Below are 20037 nucleotides of genomic sequence, written 5' to 3' on the forward strand. Positions count from 1 at the left end.
TGACACAATAGTTCTCCATGAACTTCAGGTAATTTTTGCTTTACCTTAAAACAAATCTGACCATTCTTACAAAGTAAGAGATAGACTTGGAAATACTGTTGATCATTATTTAAATTACTGTGCCCTTAGGAGTTAGTTTGATTTCCAAAGGAGAGAAACTAAATACAGTTCTTATCATCTACTTACAGTTTACTGCCTATTGATCATTGTGATTAACTTTAACGCATGATCATTTTTATTTTATCTATCATCACTGCACTCCATTTACTTCTTGAATGGAAGTTCCAAAGTAAAAGTACTTTTGGATTCTAAATTATTATGTTTTCCCCCTGGCATGTTATTGTGAAATCACTAATTTACTTTTTGACCCTGTATTCAATTGAAGAGGGCTTCCCCAGTAGCTCAGCTGGTAAAAAAAAAATCCACCTGCAATTCAGGAGACCCCAGCTGGATTCCTGGGTCAGAAAGTTCTCCTACAGAAGGGATAGGCTACCTACTCCAGTATTCTTGGGCTTCCCTGGTGGCTCAGACAGTAAAGAATCTGCCTGCAATGAGCGAGAGCTGGGTTTGATCCCTGGGTTGGGACAATCCCCTGGAGGATGGCTTGGCAACTCACTCCAGTATTCCTACCTAGAGAATCCCCTATCAAAGAGCTGTTTTGTTAATATGCTTTCTTGCTAGTCTGGAGAAAGAAATGGCAAACCGCTCCAGTATTCTTGCCTGGAGAATCCCATGGACAGAGGAGCCTGGTGGGCTACTGTTCATGGGGTCGCAAAGAGTCGGACACGACTGAGTGACTAAGCACCTAAGCACCTTTCTTGCTAGAGTCTAAGCTTATTACAAAATATTCTGAATGATCCAAATATCAACTTACTGTTGATATTATACAAATGATTTAATACACTTTATATTAAAATCCTCTAGTTCTCACAAGTCATACCAAAACTAACTGCTTTTCAACATTTGTATAGCATAGCATTGTTTTCCACAAGTCATAGTGATTTTTAAAAGCATTTGCTATAGAGGCTGACTCAGAGCATCTCCAGATGCTTTGGCCTTGTATTTCCCAAAAAAAAAAAAAAACCTTTTCCTTCATCTCATACCCAAGTCACAGAACATATGTCTGAAAAAGTTGCAGAAACTTTGTCTGCAATATTAATGCCTAATAACTCAAAGTTCTTTAATACTATGTTTTTTTAATCCAGGATAGTGTTACCTTTATAACTATACATGGAGAAGGAAATGGCAACCCACTCCAGTACTCTTGCCTGGAAAATCCCATGAACAGAGGAGCCTAGTAGGCTACAGTCCATGGGGTCGCAAAGAGTCGGACATGACTAAGCGACTTTACTTCACTTCACTTCACTTTCAGTTCAGTTCAGTTCAGTCGCTCAGTCGTGTCCGACTCTCCGCGACCCCATGAATCACAGCACGCCAGGCCTCCCTGTCCATCACCAACTCCCGGAGTACACTCAAACTCATGTCCACAGAGTCGGTGATGCCATCCAGCCATCTCATTCTCCGTCGTCCCCTTCTCCTCCCACCCCCAACCTTTCCCAGCATCAGAGTCTTTTCCAGTGAGTCAACTCGTCGCATGAGGTGGCCAAAGTATTGCAGCTTCAGCTTTAGCATCAGTTCCTCCAATGAACATCCAGGATTGATCTCCTCTAGAATGGACTGGTTGGATCTCCTTGCAGTATAAGGGACTCTCAAGAGTCTTCTCTAACACCACAGTTCAAAAGCATCGTTTCTTCGGCGATCAGCTTTCTTCACAGTCCAACTCTCACATCCATACATGACCACGGGAAAAACCATTGCCTTGACTAGATGGACCTTGGTTGGCAAAGTAATGTCTCTGCTTTTTAATATACTATCAAGGTTGGTCATAACTTTCCTTCCAAGGAGCAAGCGTCTTTTAATTTCATGGCTGCAATCAGCATCTGCAGTGATTTTGGAGCCCAAAAAAATAAAGTCTGACACTGTTTCCACTGTTTTCCCATCTATTTCCCATGAAGTGATGGGACCAGATGCCATGATCTTCGTTTTCTGAATGTTGAGCTTCAAGCCAACCTTTTCACTCTCCTCTTTCACTTTCATCAAGGGGCTTTTGAGTTCCTCTTCACTTTCTGCCATAAAGGTGGTGTCATCTGCATGTCTGAGGTTACTGATATTTCTCCCGGCAATCTTGATTCCAGCTTGTGCTTCTTCCAGCCCAGCGTTCCTCATGATATACTCTGCATATTAGTTATATAAGCAGGGTGACAATATACAACCTTGATGTACTCCTTTTCCTATTTGGAACCAGTCTGTTGTTCCATGTCCAGTTCTAACTGTTGCTTCCTGACCTGCATACAGGTTTCTCAAGAGGCAGGTCAGGTGGTCTGGTATTCCCATCTCTTTCAGAATTTTCCAGTTTATTGTAATCCACATAGTCAAAGGCTTTGGTTAAGCTCTAAAGCAGTCCATCTCACAATGTGATCTGAGAGTGCTTAAGCATTGATGGGAACTGGAGAATCTCATGCCCCATCCCACACCGACTAAAGAATAAAAGAAACAGCAGAGGGAGAGGAAGAAGGAAGGGTGGGCGTGGACACAAATCGGTGTTTTAATAAGCCCTACGGGAGATTCATGACTTCCCAGGTGGCTCAGTGGTAAAGAATCTGCCTGCTAATGAAGGAGACTCCAGAGATGTGGGTTTGATCCCTGGGTAGGGAAGATCCTTGGAGAAAGAAATGGCACTCCAGCATTCTAACCAGGAAAATTCCAGTAATAAAAAAGAGGAGCCTAGCAGGCTACTGGAGAAGGAAATGGCAAACCACTCCAGTGTTCTTGCCTGGAGAATCCCAGGGACGGGGGAGCCTGGTGGGCTTCCGTCTATGGGGTCACACAGGGTCGGACACGACTGAAGTGACTTAGCAGCAGCAGCAGCAGCAGCAGCAGCAGGCTACATACAGTCCATGGAGTCACAAAGAATTGGACACGATTGAGCTACTGACTCTGTATGTGGGCGCATACAGCCCGGGGATTCATGTTAGCGTTTGAGAACCACTGCTTTAAAGAACTGTATGAATGCTCAATAGTTGGCAGATTTAAAAAAGGCGAGGAGAAGGAAGGGAGAGAGGGACGGAGAGAAGGAAGGTAAAGAAAAGGAAAGGAAAGAAAATCGAGGATCGAGACGGCGCGGAGCCGACCTCAGGCAGAGGGCCGGGCTTTCTGAAAGAAAATCGGGAGTGGTCGGGTGGCTCGGTAGGAGAAAAACCTAAGATGAGCTCTGGGACCTGCCAGGACTGTCAGTCAAGCGGGAGTCTGGCGACGCCGGGCACCGGCAGGTGGCGCTGGGCGGGCGGTTGACACGGAGGCGGGGTCTGCCCGGGAGCCTGGGCCAGCTCTCCGGAGGCACGGGCGCCGCGTGGGGCTGGCTGGCACCTCCGGGCTGGCGCTGCGGCCGCAACTCACCGTCAGGTCACGCCGAGAAGCGGGTGAGTCCCTTGAATCGTTCTGGTTCGCCTTGCTCCCTGCCTCTGGGGGTCCCTGCGAGGCCGGGCGCCGGCTCCCAGCCTCGGGAGGGGTGTAGCGGGTTGTGATCCCAGGACTCGGGCGGCGGCGCTTGTGGGCGAGCACGGCTCAATTTGCCCCTTGTGCGCCGCTTCGGGACGCGCTGCCTTCCAGCGAACTCTCCGCAGAGCACACAGCTCCATTGAGGCCGGTCCAGGGGCTGACAGACAGGGACTCACAGAAAAACCTTCTCGCTGGGGACTCAGGAGATATGATGTGTTAAGTTTGTCCTAAGGTCGGGCTCTGATGGCAAGTTTTCCAACTTGGCAAAAGCGTCACGAGTTTGTATAGCATTGATGAATGATTGGTATACAGCACTTAAAATCGTGCAACTTGTCTTCAGGGTTCCTGTAACAGATAGTTTTTATTTTAAGTGCTGGGAACATTAGTCTGTCTCTCAAGATCTGCTTTGGGGTTCAAATTCCCTCCAAATAGTCAATCAAGGCTTTATATTTGTCAAGAGTTGTCAAAACCACTGGAACAAGTTTGTAGACATAAAATTTACCAACACTTCCAAATTCCCGACTCTGTTCTTTTTTTCTTTTAAAATTTTTTCTTCATTTAATAAAGGTTCAATCATTTGGAACAGAATGTTAAGCACAGGGAGGAAGCAATGCCTAACAACACGGCCCAGTGAAGAAAAATATCTCCCCTTCACATAGTTGAATGTGGTAGTTTGCAGTTGAAAGTATAGATAGAAGGTTTGGAAATGCAAAGAAACTCACGATGTATCCCAGTCATTGAGTTTCTTCATATTCTAAATTCTTTGACATTAACATAAGTCAGTTGGGCTGTGTCAATATTTAGCAGGAACGTCAGGTCCTGGTACAGCAAAATGTAACAGTCACATCAGAAATATGCTTTGGGTATTAATGGAGATGAAAGAAATACACTTTGGGTTTTAATGGATCAGATTCTGGAGTTCCTAACATCTGAATACTGTGCTGTTTCCTGTTGTTTTTGTTGATGAAAAAATTTTATTGTAGAACTTAAATTATGTATTTGGTTAATGTGTGAGGGAAGCCAACATATTTTATTTGACTGATACTTTATTTTCTTGGCTTCAGGGCACAAAGTGGGTGGGCGACACAGTCCACAAGCTCCCTTGCTGCCTGGGGTTTTTCCTTTGCTCTTCCACATGGTCTTCCTACCACACAGATGAATGGTTGGATACCTCCCCAGGGCCACTCCGGCTTTTCACCCAGATTCTGTACACAGTGGCTCTCAATCAGCAAGTACTGCCAGCTTGCTAGATGCCCCAGGGCCAGGGCCAGATGACAGCCCTCACCCTTCTCATGCCTCCTTCTGTCCATAAAATTTTGTCTTCCTTTCTGATACATTGCACTACCGTGTAGTCCATTCTTGAAATGTCTGCCTCGTCTCCTAAACTTTGAGGTTTTTGAAAGCAGAGTCTCCATCTCATTTAACTTTATATTCCCACTGCCTATCTTGTTCACAGTATGATTAATGACTTAATATTGAATAATTACAGATTTGTATGTTAAAATCTTTACCATCCTGAAACTCACAGTTAAAACATCTTCTAAACATAGTGAATTATTTGTCTTTGATTACAATAGATAAAACTTGTATTCCTAGTCACATACAGACTCCCAAGTTACCAGAATAATAATGTTGGTTAGATAACCAAATGATTTGGAATAATACTTCTTAAAGGAATAGACTATAAACTGCTCCAGAGCAGACATGAAATCTTTCTCCTTTTCCTCCTTATTGTCGGTCATAGATTTGCATTCATAGATACTTGATGATTCAGTTCAGTTCAGTTTAGCCGCTCAGTCGTGTCTGACTCTTTGCAACCCCATGAATCACAGCATGCCAGGCTTCCCTGTCCATCACCAACTCCCAGAGTTCACTCAAACTTAGGTCCATCGAGTCGGTGATGCCATCCAGCCATCTCATTCTCTATCATCCCCTTCTCCTCCTGCCCCCAATCCCTCCCAGCATCAGAGTCTTTTCCAGTGAGTCAACTCTTCGCATGAGGTGGCCAAAGTATTGGAGTTTCAGCTTTAGCATCAGTCCTTCCAATGAACACCCAGGACTGATCTCCCTTAGAATGGACTGGTTGGATCTCCTTGCAGTGATGATTAGCATATGCTTTACTCAAAATTCTTTCAACTGCCAGTGATACATACCCAACTCAAACTAACAAGGAAAATAGGTAATGTATTGCATTGTGTAACCAAAAAATTCAGGATCTGGATTCAGAGACTCTAAATACTTGAATATGCCAGGACTCTTCTGTGTCTGTCCCCATTTGTTGCCTAGGCTCCTGTGTGTTGGCCTTCTTCTGTCCTGTTGAAGACACCTTCCTCCTTTCATCATGCAGAAGAAGGCATGATAGGCTTGTATCATCCCAATATAACAAAATGTTAAAGACATCTTCTATTTATCTTCCACTTCCAAATATAAATGTATCAGAGAAGGACTCTATTTGGCTCAAATAGAGATGTGTAGCATCCCCCAAATAATCAGTGTGATGAACAGAATAGAGAACTGTCATTAGTCGAGACTGAGTCACATGCCCACATCTGTGGCCAATTGAGAGCATTTCTTTGGATAGGAGATGTGTTTTAGATCATAAAAATAAGTGGGGGAAAATGTGGGTAGACCAAAACAAATAATTTCATCAGGAATATTGTGAAATTTTGAAAGAAGCAAAATATGGAAAATGTTCTCAGAGCACTTCAACAAAGGCACATGTTGGCATTACGTACAGATGGCTCTTCTTTATTCTTTGTGAAGCTCAAACCTCTAAAGTTGGAGAATGGGGACCTCCCCAGTGGTCCAGTGGTTAAAACTCTGTTTCCAATGCAGGGGATCCAAGTTTGATCCCTGGTTGGGGAACTAAGATCCCACATGCTGCTCAACACAACTAAAAAATAAAAACAAAGACTTGTTTGATGAAAGTTTTGATGTGTTTTAAACTACTGGAGACAACTTTCCACTTAATAAAGTATGACAAGTGGTCTAAAATCCCATGCAAAGATGAGCCTAGAAGGCTGTAGTCCATGGGATCACAAAAGAGTCAGCCATGACTTAGCAACTAAACAACAAAAACAAAATTCAGAAACACTTGGACTGTTTCTATCAGTCAAATGGTTGTATAGCTAATCTGTTTTCTTACTGAATTTCATAATGGACAAATTGGTGATATATTCCTATGGAAATAAATTTAGAGCTAATGAAACAGTGAATAATATTGTGACATCCTATGTTTCCCTTTCCTAAAAAATGTTACATCAGGCCCACATGAGGATCTGCGAAGGGTGTTAAAGAAAGTTCAGTTCGGTTCAAACCCCATGGGCTGCAGCACGCCAGTCCTCCCTGTCCATCACCACTCCTGGCGTTTACTCAAACTCATGTCCATAGAGTAGATGATACCATCCAACCATCTCATCCTCTGTTGCCCCCTTCTCCTCTTGCCTTCAATCTTTCCCAGCATCAGGGTCTTTTCAAATGAATCAACTCTTTGCATCAGGTGGCAATGAATATTCAGGACTGATTTCCTTTAGGATAGACTGGTTGGATCTCCTTGCAGTCCAAGGGACTCTCAAGAGTCTTCTCCAACACCACAGTTCAAAAGCATCAATTCTTCAGTGCTCAGCTCTCTTCATGGTCCAACTCTCACATCCATACATGACCACTGGAAAAACCATAGCCTTGACAAGACAGACCTTTGTTGGCAAAGTAATGTCTCTGCTTTTTAATATGCTGTCTAGGTTGGTCATAACTTTCCTTCCAAGGAGTAATCGTCTTTTAATTTCATGGCTGCAATCACCATCTGCGGTGATTTTGGAGCCCAAAAAAATAAAGTCTGACACTGTTTCCACTGTTTCTCCATCTATTTGCCATGAAGTGATGAGAACAGATGCCATGATATTAGTTTTCTGAACGTTGAGCTTTAAGCCAACTTTTTCACTCTCCTCTTTCACTTTCAAGAGGCTCTTTAGTTCTTCTCCACTTTCTGCCATACGGGTGGTGTCATCTGTATATCTGAGGTTACTGATATTTCTCCCAGCAATCTTGATTCTAGCTTGTGCCTCATCCAGCCCAGCATTTCTCATGATGTACTCTGCATCTAAGTTATATAAGCAGGGTGACAATATACAGCCTTGACATACTCCTTTCCTGATTTGGAACTAGTCTGTTGTTCCATGTCCAGTTCTAACTGTTGCTTTCTGACCTGCATATAGATTTCTCAGGAGGCAGGTCAGGTGGTCTGGTATTCCCATTTCTTTCAGAATATTCCAGAGTTTGTTGTGGTCCACACAGTCAAAGGCTTTGGCGTAGTCAATAAAGCAAAAATAGATGTTTTTCTGGAACTCACTTGCTTTTTCCGTGATCCAACAGATGTTGGCAATTTGATCTCTGGTTCCTCTGCCTTTTCTAAATCCAGCTTGAACATCTGGAAGTTCACGGTTCACGTAGTGCTGAAGCCTGGCTTAGAGAATTTTGAGCATTACTCTACTAGCATGTGAGATGAGTGCAATTGTATGGTAGTTTGAGCATTCTTTGGCATTGCCTTTCTTTGGCATTGGAATGAAAACTGACCTTTTCCAGTCCTGTGGCCACTGCTGAGTTTTCCAAATTTGCTGGCATACTGAGTGCAGCACTTTCACAGCATCATCTTTTAGGATTTGAAATAGCTCAACTGGAATTCCATCACTTCCACTAGCTTGTTCATAATGATGCTTCCTAAGGCCCACTTGACGTCACGTTCTAGGATGTCTGGCTCTAGGTGAGTGATCACACTACTGTGATTATCTGGGTCCTGAAGATCTTTTTTGTATAGTTCTTCTGTGTATTCTTGCCATCTCTTCTTAATACCTTCTGCTTCTGTTAGATCCATACCATTTCTGTCCTTTATTGAGCCCATCTTTGGGTGAAATATTCCCTTAGTATCTCTAATTTTCTTGAAGAGACCTCTAGTCTTTCCCATTCTATTGTTTTCCTCTGTTTCTTTGCACTGATCACAGAGGAAGGTTTTCTTATCTTTCCTTGCTATTCTTTGGAACTCTGCATTCAAATGGGTATATCTTTCCTTTTCTTCTTTGCTTTTCGCGTCTCTTCTTTTCATAGCTATTGGTAAGGCCTCCTCAGACAGCCATTTTGCTTTTTTGCATTTCTTTCTCTTGGGGTTGGTCTTGATCCCTGTCTCCTGTACAATGTCACAAACCTCCGTCCATAATTCATTAGGCATCTTTTATATGGTAGGAAGTGTGACAAAATAATTTCCCTGGGGCTAACCAGGAGAGTGGGCATGTCAGTGATTGAATACATCTCAACAACCCCACTGGAAAAATACTAGCAATGCATGTCTTACCAACAAAACCAGGTCTGTAACTCTGATGGGAAAATGGCACTCTGAATATACAATATTTCAGTCCTTCATGGTGATATTAGGGTTCACCTTACTAGACTGTCTATTCTGTTTGTTTTCTGAAACTAATAATACATATCCCCATAAAGTCATTTCACTATTGTTTTAGAATCGTGTCAACACCAAAAGTCTATTAAAACACAGCTTCATGAAGTATAATCTTATATCATCAAACTCTAACCACCACTGACAATATTGTTACTCTTGAAAAACTGCATTCCCAATTCTATTTATCTTTGAGGGGAGTTGACTTTCCTCCAAATGAACACCTGAAATTAAAGTCTCCTAAAATAAAAGGCAATATCTGACTCTTTGAATTCCATATAGATACCTGGGTCATTCATTGCACTGATAGCTGGACAAAGAAATACACTTACTATAGACAGAAGAGCACTTGTTCGAATTTTTACAGATTATAATGTGAGGTTAAATGAGTCACTCAATCACTGTAATTTAAACTGTATTTTGTCACACTAGCCCTCATATGAGTTAATCTTTCATATTTCCCTATCAAACATTAATATCATAAATAACGTAGACATGAAGACAATAATTTTTATTTTCATAGGTGGCTGAAGCCATACTATTTTATAGAATTAATGGAGAGCAGACAAGACATCACAAACCAAGAAGAACTTTGGAAAATGAAGCCTAGGAGAAATCTAGAAGAAGATGATAATTTGGTAAAATAATAATTAAAATCTATAAATAATTCAAATGCTGTTCAGTGTCTCTTAATGTTATAAAAAAGTGATTTTCACCCTTTGCTCTGATTCCTGGTATTGATATTGTGATGGGTAAAGGGCACTGTGGGCTATAAGAGAAGTTGTACCTTGATGGTCATGAACTTAGCCAAATAACCTTGAATAAGTCGCTGAAAATTTTGGGTCTTGGTTTATCTATAAAATGAGAGAGTTGGACCAGATCATCTTCAAGGCCCTTCCAATTCTTTCTAACATTCTGTGGGTCTAAGTTTTTTGGACAAGTCATCAATGCCCATATAACAGTGGTTTCACAAGTGTGCTTTTTCATAGGCACCATGGCATCGATCATCAAGTTAATCGGCGATTCACTATTTAACCAAATAAATTCAATTTTGGAATAAGAATCATCCATCACACTTTTACCACACATCAAGATTAAATGCTTTTACTAACTTATCTGACTTAATGAGTGGTGGAAAATATTGGTTCCAAACTTTTTACCTTCCCAACTGATATCAACTATAGTTTTAACAAAAAGTATTTATTTTATCTTAGTTATCTTAATAGAAAAAAATAAGTAGTATAAGTAGATACTGTCTAAAATGTACATAAAATCATTTTCATTTTTCAAGTGAACTGTCTTGCTTGCTGTCCCATAATTCTTCACCCTTAACCACAAAATTGATCTCAGTGGACTGTTTTAACATGCAGAGATGGCAGAATCTATATCACGTTCCGCTCCCTTCTAAATGGAGTAATTGGAAAAATTACTGGTGTAGCAGTGATTTATTACTGAAAGTAAAAGTCAAATGGCAAGAGGTCATTTTTAAACATGAAAAATGATACAGAACTAAGTGAATTAAAGTTACTCTGCAGAAAGTGAGAAAATAAGATAATCACTAACATCATTTTGAGCATTAAAATGTTATAGGTCTACATATAGAGCTATAAGAAATTAGGAATAACATATTGAGTGAGAAATTCATTCATAAAGTAACACAATATGAAACACTGATATAAGTTCCTATTTTATTTTTTTTAATTTGCTGCTATATCAGTCAGTTGGGGAAGTGACAAACTACTCAATGCAAACTTTTGAATCGTTGACTACCTGTAAATGCAACTAGTTAAAGAAATATAACTTTCTCAGGAAATAGATCATCCCTGTGGGATTTAACTCCTTACATAGTCTTTGTACTATTTAACAATTTATCTGTTAGTACTTATACAAATGAAATATTTTGTGAATATAAGTCTATGGGATGGGGGAGAGGGATAAATTGGGAGACTGGGCTTGACATATACACACTACCAAATATAAAATAGATAACTAATAAAAACCTACTGTACATCATAGAGAACTCTACTCAATACTCTGTAATGACCTATCTGGGGAAAGAATCTAAAAAAGAGTAGATATATGTATATGTATAACTGATTGGCTTTGCTGTACAGCAGAAACTAACACAACATTGTAAATCAACTATACTCCAATAATAATTTTTTAAAAAGACTACATGATGCAAATTACATGTTTTTATCTAATAGTAATGACTGTATTATTCCTGGTCCTTTGTACTTGAATGAATGAAGAATTCATTCTTCAGATCTTCACAGAGAATTGTCCAGTAACTAAAAAAATTGTAAAACAAATATGACTATGACAATTTATAAGTGTTATTATTTTTACCAAGGATTACTGGATTTTTTTTTTTAGTTTTTCAGCTTTTGTTTCCCAGTTGCATTTATTTCATTCTTTTATGCTTTCAAGATAGAAACACAGTGGTCTGAGATCTAGTGAACGTATCTGAAGCATATATTTCTTCTGACTTAAAGAAAAATGAGTAACAGGAATTATGGAAAACCCCAACAAAGAGAAGGAAATGGCAACCCACTCCAGTATTCTTGCCTAGAGAATCCTGTGGGTAGAGGAGCCTGGTGGGCTGCTGTACATAGGGTTGCACAGAGTTGGACACGACTGACGCGACTTAGCATGCATGCATTCATTGGAGAAGGAAATGGCAACCCACTCCAGTGTTCTTGCCTGGAGAATCCCAGGGACAGAGGAGCCTGGTGGGCTGCCGTCTAAGGGGCTGCACGGAGTCGGACACGACTGAAGCAACTTAATAGCAGCAGCAGCAGCCAACAAAGATAGGATATCTAAGTGCACCTTTGATCATTGCCGCATAGTGTATGCCATCTTCAGTTAATCAGTATCCAAAAGTAGGGTTCTAAATGTCCTTTTTTACTGATAAGCACAATGAACAGTAAGTAATTAGTCTGAGAGACATCCCATTGTTTTGTTCAATTTTAAGATGTTTATTTTCTTTCCTTTGTAGAATAAAGACTCAGAAGAGATCAGCATGCCGAAAAGACCTGCACTTTTGCATTTGCACCAAACAACCCATTTTGATGAATTTGATTGCCCCCCAGAGCTTCAGCACAAACAGAAACTCTTTCCAAAGTGGCGCTTGCCAATTAAAATCACCGCTATTGTATCATCTCTGACTTTTCTCTACACTCTTCTGAGGGAAATAATTCACCCTTTTGTGACGTCCCATCAACAGTATTTTTATAAAATCCCAATCCTGGTCATCAACAAAGTCTTGCCAATGGTTTCCATCACCCTCTTGGCACTGGTTTATTTGCCAGGTGTGATAGCAGCAGTTGTGCAGCTTCATAATGGAACTAAGTATAAGAAATTTCCACATTGGTTGGATAGGTGGATGTTAACAAGAAAGCAGTTTGGCCTTCTCAGTTTCTTTTTTGCTGTACTACATGCAATATACAGTTTATCCTATCCAATGAGGCGATCCTACAGATATAAGTTGCTGAACTGGGCATATCAACAGGTAGGATGACATGGCTGACCATTAAACTAAAAAGTCTAAGTCTCCTAACAAATTAACTCTTTCTTATTTTAATATCAGTACCCCAAACCTCTGTTGAAACCCTGTGTTGAGAAATTACTCTGTTCTAAAAAAAAAAAAAATTTTATAACTCTTCACTAGGCTCGGTTGTATAATTCTACATGAAGAATGTTTTTTAAGCTGAAAATAGTAAGCTACAACTTTAACAACATAAATAAGTGTTTTGTTCATGGACAGAGCCACATTTCAATCTTCTGCCACCCTCAGAAGGTTTATTTCTAATGCTAACTCTTCGTATTTTCTGCTTCTTTACCACATATGACAATTCTAACCATTAGCTATTATATAAATTAATAAAACATTATATAAATGTTGCATTCAAGGAAGGAGGTTAATAGCGCCTATGTCATTTCTCTTAGAAAAATGCAAAAAATACCGTCATAAATTTGTGGAGGCCCCTAGTTATCAGGGGTCTTCCCTGGTGGCTCAGATGGTAAAGAATCTGCCTACAATGCAGGAGACCTGGGTTCAATCCCTGGGTTGGGGAGATCCCTTGGAGGAGGGCATGGCAACCCACTCCAGTATTCTTGCCTGGAAAATCCCCAAGGACAGAGGAGCCTGGTGGGCTACAGTCCATGGGGTCGCAAAGAGTCAGACATGACTGAGCGCCTAAGTGCAGCTAGTTATCAGGTCCTCCACAATAGAGGGAGCATAGAAGGAGGTTGTTGCACTGGAAACACATGTTGTTTGCATATTTTTCCTTCCTCTTTTTACCCTCTGTTAGGTCCAACAAAATAACAAAGATGCCTGGATTGAACATGATGTTTGGAGAATGGAAATTTATGTGTCACTGGGAATCGTGGCACTTGCCATACTGGCTCTGTTGGCTGTGACATCTATTCCATCTGTGAGCGATTCTCTGACATGGAGAGAATTTCACTATATCCAGGTAAATTATATACAAAATAACTCTGACTCCTCAGCAAGATAAATCTTTTTGTGCTTATAATGTCATCAAGTGTATAGACTTTAGTATATAGGCTTCCCAGGTGGCACTAGTGGTAAAGAACCCACCTGCCAATGGCAGGAGACATAAGAGATCAGGTTCTATCTTGGTCAGTCCCTGGGTTGGGAAGATCCCCTGGAGGAGGGCATGGCAATCCACAAGTATTCTTGCCTGGAGAATCCCATGGACAGAAGAGCCTAACAGGCTACAGTCCATAGGGTAGCAGAGTCGTACATGACTGACGTGACTTGGCATGCACACGTATAGACTTTAACCCATAAAAAATAACATGGTTTTCCAATAACAAAGATCTCATGCTTGTTCCAGTTAAAACTGTGCTCTTCTGTCATTTTCCCTCTTGCTTATAAATAGGGGAAATGTTTTTTAGATACATACAAAAGGCATTACTCAAAGAAAAATATTATTTCTAACATTTGAAACTCATTAGACCATTTGCTATCTGTTTAATAACAACAAATTTGATGTTTTAGAAATTCAATATTGTTTACTTAGTTATCCAAAAATAGAAAAAATATTTGTCTATCTCTGACTTTATTCATGCCTTTTAAGTTACATGGCTTTGTACTATCCTCCTTGAACTATGGAGTTTTATCTATCAGACTATGGAATTTTATCTATTCTAGTATCTTAAAGTCTTCTTTTTCCAAGTCAGTTTTTTGTAGCTTACTCACTTGAAGTTTCTCAATATTCTTGGAATTCAAAATTATCTCAAATTCACCGAGGTTAACTTGCCAGTGGTAGATCACACCCTAAAAAGAACAATGTGCCAGAATTCACAAGGGGATCCATGTCTGAGAATATTCAAAAGGCTGAACTTAATTCAGTCCTAAGCACTGCCAAGATGCTAAACCACAATGCTCTATCTTTTATGAATGGACATCTTTAGAAATCTCACAAAGTCAGCTAATCCTCACTGTCCTTTCTACACATCCAAGCATATACTCCAACAGACACCTTAATCATCTGATTAAGCTGGAAAGAATGTCTCCCTCTGAATTATTCAGATGTGGTTTAGAGATGGTGCCATGTTATCCAAGCACAATAATTGCTGATTTTGTGGGTTTAGCTTGATAGCAATTAAATAATAGCCAATAGTTTATTCCTCATTAAATAACTTTTTTCTTACATTGCTCTGCCTGTCACACATATGCTCTGCCTCACTTTACAGATTTAATTACAAAGTCAAGCACTATGTCTTGACAACCCATCCCATTCCACTCAAGGTACAATACCTAGCCCATACTGCTGCTGCTGCTAAGTCACTTCAGTTGTGTCCGACTCTGTGCGACCCCATAGACGGCAGGCCACAAGGCTCCTCCGTCCCTGGGATTCTCTAGGCAAGAACACTGGAGTGGGTTGCCATTTTCTTCTCCAATGCATGAAAATGAAAACTGAAAGTGAAGTCGCTCAGTCGTGTCCTACTCTTAGGGACCCCATGGACTGCAGCCTACCAGGCTCCTCCATCCATGGGATTTTCCAGGCAAGAGTACTGCAGTGGGTTGCCATTTCCTTCTCCGACTTAGCCCATGACATGTACACAATACAAATTTGGTAGATTAATCTTCAACCTATTACATATATTCTTAAATTAATAACCTAGAAATTTTTCATTAACAATCCAAGAACTGATTACTCTATGATTTTCCTTGGACATTTATACTTAAAAACATAAACTTAGCTATTTGGTTGTATTCACTGGGACTTACTGCTGAATAATTGTGAGTTGGATTCATTCTAGCAGTCTAGTGAATATTTCCCATAAAGTGAATAGAAGTCAAAAGATATCTGGAAGAACTATTGTCAGAATGCTATAAAATTACATAGGTGAACAATTATTTTTATAACTTCATCTGGATGGTGCCAAGTATCCCAGTGCAAGCTAAAATTTTTCTTCATGTCTCCATATCTCTGTTTTGTTCAAACATTAAGATAATTGTTAATGTTTTTCCACTTTATCAAAAATGTTTGATTTTTTTAACAAAGGCCAAGATCATTCGCTTTAGTATTAATATACCAAAATCATAGTCAATAACCTTGTTGTTGTTCAGTAGCCAAATCGTGTCTAACTCTTCATGACCTGATGTACTGCAGCCTGCCAGGAGTCCCTGTCCCTCACCATCTCTTGGAGTTTGCTCAAACTGAATCACTTTAGTTGCCTTCATAATTGATAAAGATCACTAGTATCAAGTTGATTTTGCACTGATCTTCAGTCAATCTACCAATATTTATTGAGCACCTAAAATGTGCAAATCATTGTGTTGATTCCCACAGGGATCCTGTGATGATAAGACAGAGTTTCTGAGTTTAGATGTCTCTTGTTCAGCCGAATTAAGGCAAATACACAAGGGATAGAGCATCATAAAATAAACATCAGAGAAAAGCAAGGTATGGAGAAAGGGAGGACAGTGTTTTTGATTATCTGAGACCAAAAGGAAAATGGTTGTGAATTTTCTCAACTTAAATAGCCTGGAGACAAAGGCATTACCCACATGTAGAAGGAGGGGAAAGAGATGAGTGGACAATAACAGATGAACGGAAGAATTTCTAAGCAGCATAACAGATCTAGATGATATAGGATGAAATAAACTCTTAATGAACCATTCTCACCAAGAAAATTCTTTTTCTCTTTTGCAGAGCAAGCTAGGAATTGTTTCCCTTCTGCTGGGTACAATACATGCATTGATTTTTGCCTGGAATAAATGGGTAGATATAAAACAATTTGTATGGCATACACCTCCAACTTTTATGATTGCTGTTTTCCTTCCAATTGTTGTCCTGATATGCAAAGTCATACTACTCCTGCCATGCTTGAGGAAGAAGATACTGAAGATTAGACATGGTTGGGAAGATGTCACCAAAATTAATAAAACTGAGATGTCTTCTCAGTTGTAGAATTGCTGTTTATACACATTTTTGTCCAATATTGATATATTTTATCATAAACATTTCAGATTTGTATTTGTTTAATAAAATGACCACTTGGGGATCTTAACATATCTCTTTGTTTACGGGTGATGCTTGAAACATGTGTATTTCCTTTCAGATTTGATTCCAAGTAAGAAATTAATCTTTAGCACATTCCCTATGTTCAGTAAAGTTGAGCATAACAAAATTATCACCTCTGATTTATCAGACTACATAACATTGTAAATAATAAAAGGCCTTAAAATATCAGTCCCTGATACTCCTTAAAAGTTATCATGAGCCATGAAAAAAGATACTATCTGATGGCCAATAGGCACATGAAATGATGCTCAACATCGCTAATTATGAGGGATGCAAATCAAACTATAATGAGGTACCACATGACACCAGTCAGAATGGCCATCATTAAAACCTCTACAAATAACAAAAGCTGGAGAGGGTGTGGAGAAAAGGGAACCCTCCTCCACTGTTGGTGGGAATGTAAGTTGGTGCAGCCACTGTGATAAATAATATGGAGGTTCCTCAAAAAACTAAAAATAGAATTACCATATTACCCAGCAAGCCCATTCCTGGACAGATATCCAGATAAAACTATAACTCAAAAAGATACATGCACCACAGTATTAATTGCTGCACTATCCACAGTAGCCAAGACACAGAAACAACCTAAATATCCATTGACAGATGAATGGATAAGATTTGGTACTTACAATGGAATACTACTCAGCCATAAAAAAGAAAAAAGTAATCCCATTTGCAGCAACATGAATACAACTAGAGATTATCATACTAAGTGAAGTAAGTCAGAAAGAGAATGACAAATATCATATGATATCACTTGTATGTGGAATCTAAATTATGACACAAATGAACCTATCTATCAAACAGACTCAGACAGAGAGAACAGACTGGTAATTGCCAAGTGGGAGAGAGTTGAAAGAGGGATGAAGTGGGAGATTGGGATTAAAAGATGTAAATTTTTATATATAGAATGAATAAACAACAAGGTCCTACTCTATAGCACAGAACTATATTCATTATCCTATGATAAACCATAATGGAAAAGAATATTTTTAAAGAAGAATGTATATATTTGCATAACTGAATCATGTTGCTGTACAGCAGTAATTAACATTATAAATCAACTATACCTCAATTTTTTTAAAAAAGTTATCTAAATCTACCACACAAGTATATCTAGTGTTTATGATTGTTGTTAAAGAAACTTCTTTTCCTGTAACTGGATGTTACTCATATAACACCTATCTCAAAAAAACTCATGGATTATGAATATACAAGTAAAGCAGCAGAATAAGTTCAGATATACATCCAGGCAAAATAAAACTCAGGCTTTCCAGGAAAAAAGGTAAATTCAATTTTCTACATTTGAGTTAGGTAAAACTCAGTTTAACTTTAATACATTGGCCAAAGTGTTGTCAACTCAACTCCATATTGAAAACTCTTTCTTTGAGTTGCTTTTCATTGCTTCTATTATTACAGTCATACATAATGTCTTGCCAAAGAAGACCCTGCCTCTCTGCCTGACTGTTAGACTAAAGAGCCTTTGTTCAGCTCAGAGAGATACTCTGACCCTACCCACCTGTGAATCAGTTCAGTCAGTTCGGTTACTCAGCCATGTCCAACTCTTTGCAACTCCATGGACTGAAGCACAACAGGCTACCCAGTCCTTTACCATCTCCTGGAGCTTGCTCAAATTCATGTCCATTGAGTCAGTGATGTCATCCAACCATCTCATCCTCTGTCTTCCGCTTCTCCTCCTGCCTTCAATCTTTCTTAGCATCAGTCTTTTCCAATGAGTCAGCTCCTCATATCAGGTGGCCAAAGTATTGGAGTTTCAGCTTCAACATCAGTCCTTCCAATGAGTACTCAGGACTGATTTCCTTTAGGATGGACTGATTTGATCTCCTTGCAGTCCAAGGGACTCTCAAGAGTCTTCTCCAACACCACAGTTCAAAAGCATCAATTCTTCGGTGCTCAGCTTTCTTTATTGTCCAACTCTCACCTATACATGACTACTGGAAAAACCATAGCTTTGACTAGATGGACCTTTGTTGGCAAAGTAATGTTTCTGCTTTTTAATATGCTGTCTAGGTTGATAAAAAAGTTAATAGCTTTTCTTCCAAGGAGCAGGCATCTTTTAATTTCATGGCTGCTATCACCATCTGCAGTGATTTTGGAACCCAAAAAAATAGTCTCTCACTGTTTCCATTGTTTTCCCATCTATTTGCCATGAAGTGCCACCTGTGAATAGCTACAACAAAAAGAAGAGATTAACACACCCTTCCAAAGGCTGGCCCTTCCAGGAGATGTTTTGCAAGACTGAAGACCTTTTCACTTTACTTCCCTACCGCATCTCCCTTTCTACTCACTTTACTTCCCCAATGCCTCGCCCTCTCTATTCTGCCTATGGGCTTTACTTCCTCATTGCTTCTCTCTCTCTGACTCTATAAAAGATGCTGACATCCAGATTCCAACAAGATGTTTACTTTGAGACCATCTTCTCAGTCAGCCAGCTTTCTGGATAAAGTCATATTCCTTGCCTCAACACCTCGTCTTTCAGATTCACTGGCCTATTGTGCAGCAAGCACAGAGCGCTTGGACTCTGTGAGGACCATGAACCACATCCTCACAGAGCAAACTATACATCAACTATCAGGGCTCACTAACCCAACTGACTATACTTCAGAGGTTTTTCATAACTGGCAAAATTAACTATAAACTTAGTCTTTTATATAGATAAGTTATTTATTATGATTAAAGACAATAGAGCTAATGCTAATGGTGGTGGTGTTTAGTCGCTAAGTCATGTCCAACTCTTCTGCAACCCTGTTGTAGCCACATGTTCCGGGAAACAAACTCACTCAGAAGGACAATGCAGATAGCGGAATACAGTTTATTACATGGTGGGCCCAAGGCAGAGTCTCCTCGTAGCCAAAGACCCCGATCAGTTTTTGTGAAAACCTCATATACCCTAAGTGTACTTGCTCAAACCCACCTCCCCAAATTCCTTGAAACTAGTCTGGACAAGGTAAAAGAGAGATACGATCAAAGTTAACCCATGATTCATGTGTCATAAGCCTAGATAGTTAAACAGTGGACATTTAGCAATAGGCCCGTGGTCATATCCCAATAAACATAATGGAATTTACGACTTTGTTCTGTTACAGAGATAATTAGCATATTCTTTTAGATGACGGAGAGTCCAAATACAAGTCTTGAGGCTCTTTTATCCGGGGGGGTCTGGTTTTCCATTAGTATGCCATTACTATAAACACTGGACACAAAGTTCAGAGTCCATTGGGAGGGTTACCATGCTTGTAGCCTAACGTTCGCAGCCTGACCTAAGACAGAGTCCAGCTCTGTCTGTTTCCTCCTTCAATCCCATGGACTATAGCCTGCCATGTTTCTCTGTCCATGGGATTTCCCAGGCAAGAATAGTGGAGTGAGAAGCCATTTCCTTCTCCAGGGGGATCCTCTTGACCCAGAGACTGAATACTTGTCTCATGCACTGTAGGTAGATTCTTTACCACT

General features: G+C 39.9%; 1 protein-coding gene across 1 annotated transcript; it reads left to right on the forward strand.

Annotated features, from left to right (window-relative positions):
* Nucleotides 1-3332: 3332 nt before the first annotated feature.
* STEAP1 (STEAP family member 1) lies at nucleotides 3333-16556 on the forward strand. Its single transcript, XM_088834616.1, has 5 exons — nucleotides 3333-3479; nucleotides 9528-9642; nucleotides 12003-12515; nucleotides 13318-13482; nucleotides 16195-16556. Exons 2-5 carry the CDS (start codon nucleotides 9559-9561, stop codon nucleotides 16450-16452), a joined length of 1020 nt encoding a protein of 339 aa, XP_088690742.1. The 5' UTR covers nucleotides 3333-3479; nucleotides 9528-9558; the 3' UTR covers nucleotides 16453-16556.
* Nucleotides 16557-20037: the final 3481 nt, after the last annotated feature.

This window comes from Moschus berezovskii, chromosome 3 (genome assembly GCF_049115385.1).
Source record: "Moschus berezovskii isolate FMDL1 chromosome 3, NW_MosBer_1.0, whole genome shotgun sequence".
NCBI classification, from domain to species: domain Eukaryota; kingdom Metazoa; phylum Chordata; class Mammalia; order Artiodactyla; family Moschidae; genus Moschus; species Moschus berezovskii.

Coding starts and splice junctions, on each gene's coding strand:
- STEAP1 (XM_088834616.1), top strand. CDS start 9,559: ATGGAGAGCAGACAAGACATCACAAACCAAGAAGAACTTTGGAAAATG. Junction 12,516..13,317: donor TGAACTGGGCATATCAACAG/GTAGGATGACAT, acceptor ACCCTCTGTTAG/GTCCAACAAAATAACAAAGA. Junction 13,483..16,194: donor GAGAATTTCACTATATCCAG/GTAAATTATATA, acceptor TCTCTTTTGCAG/AGCAAGCTAGGAATTGTTTC.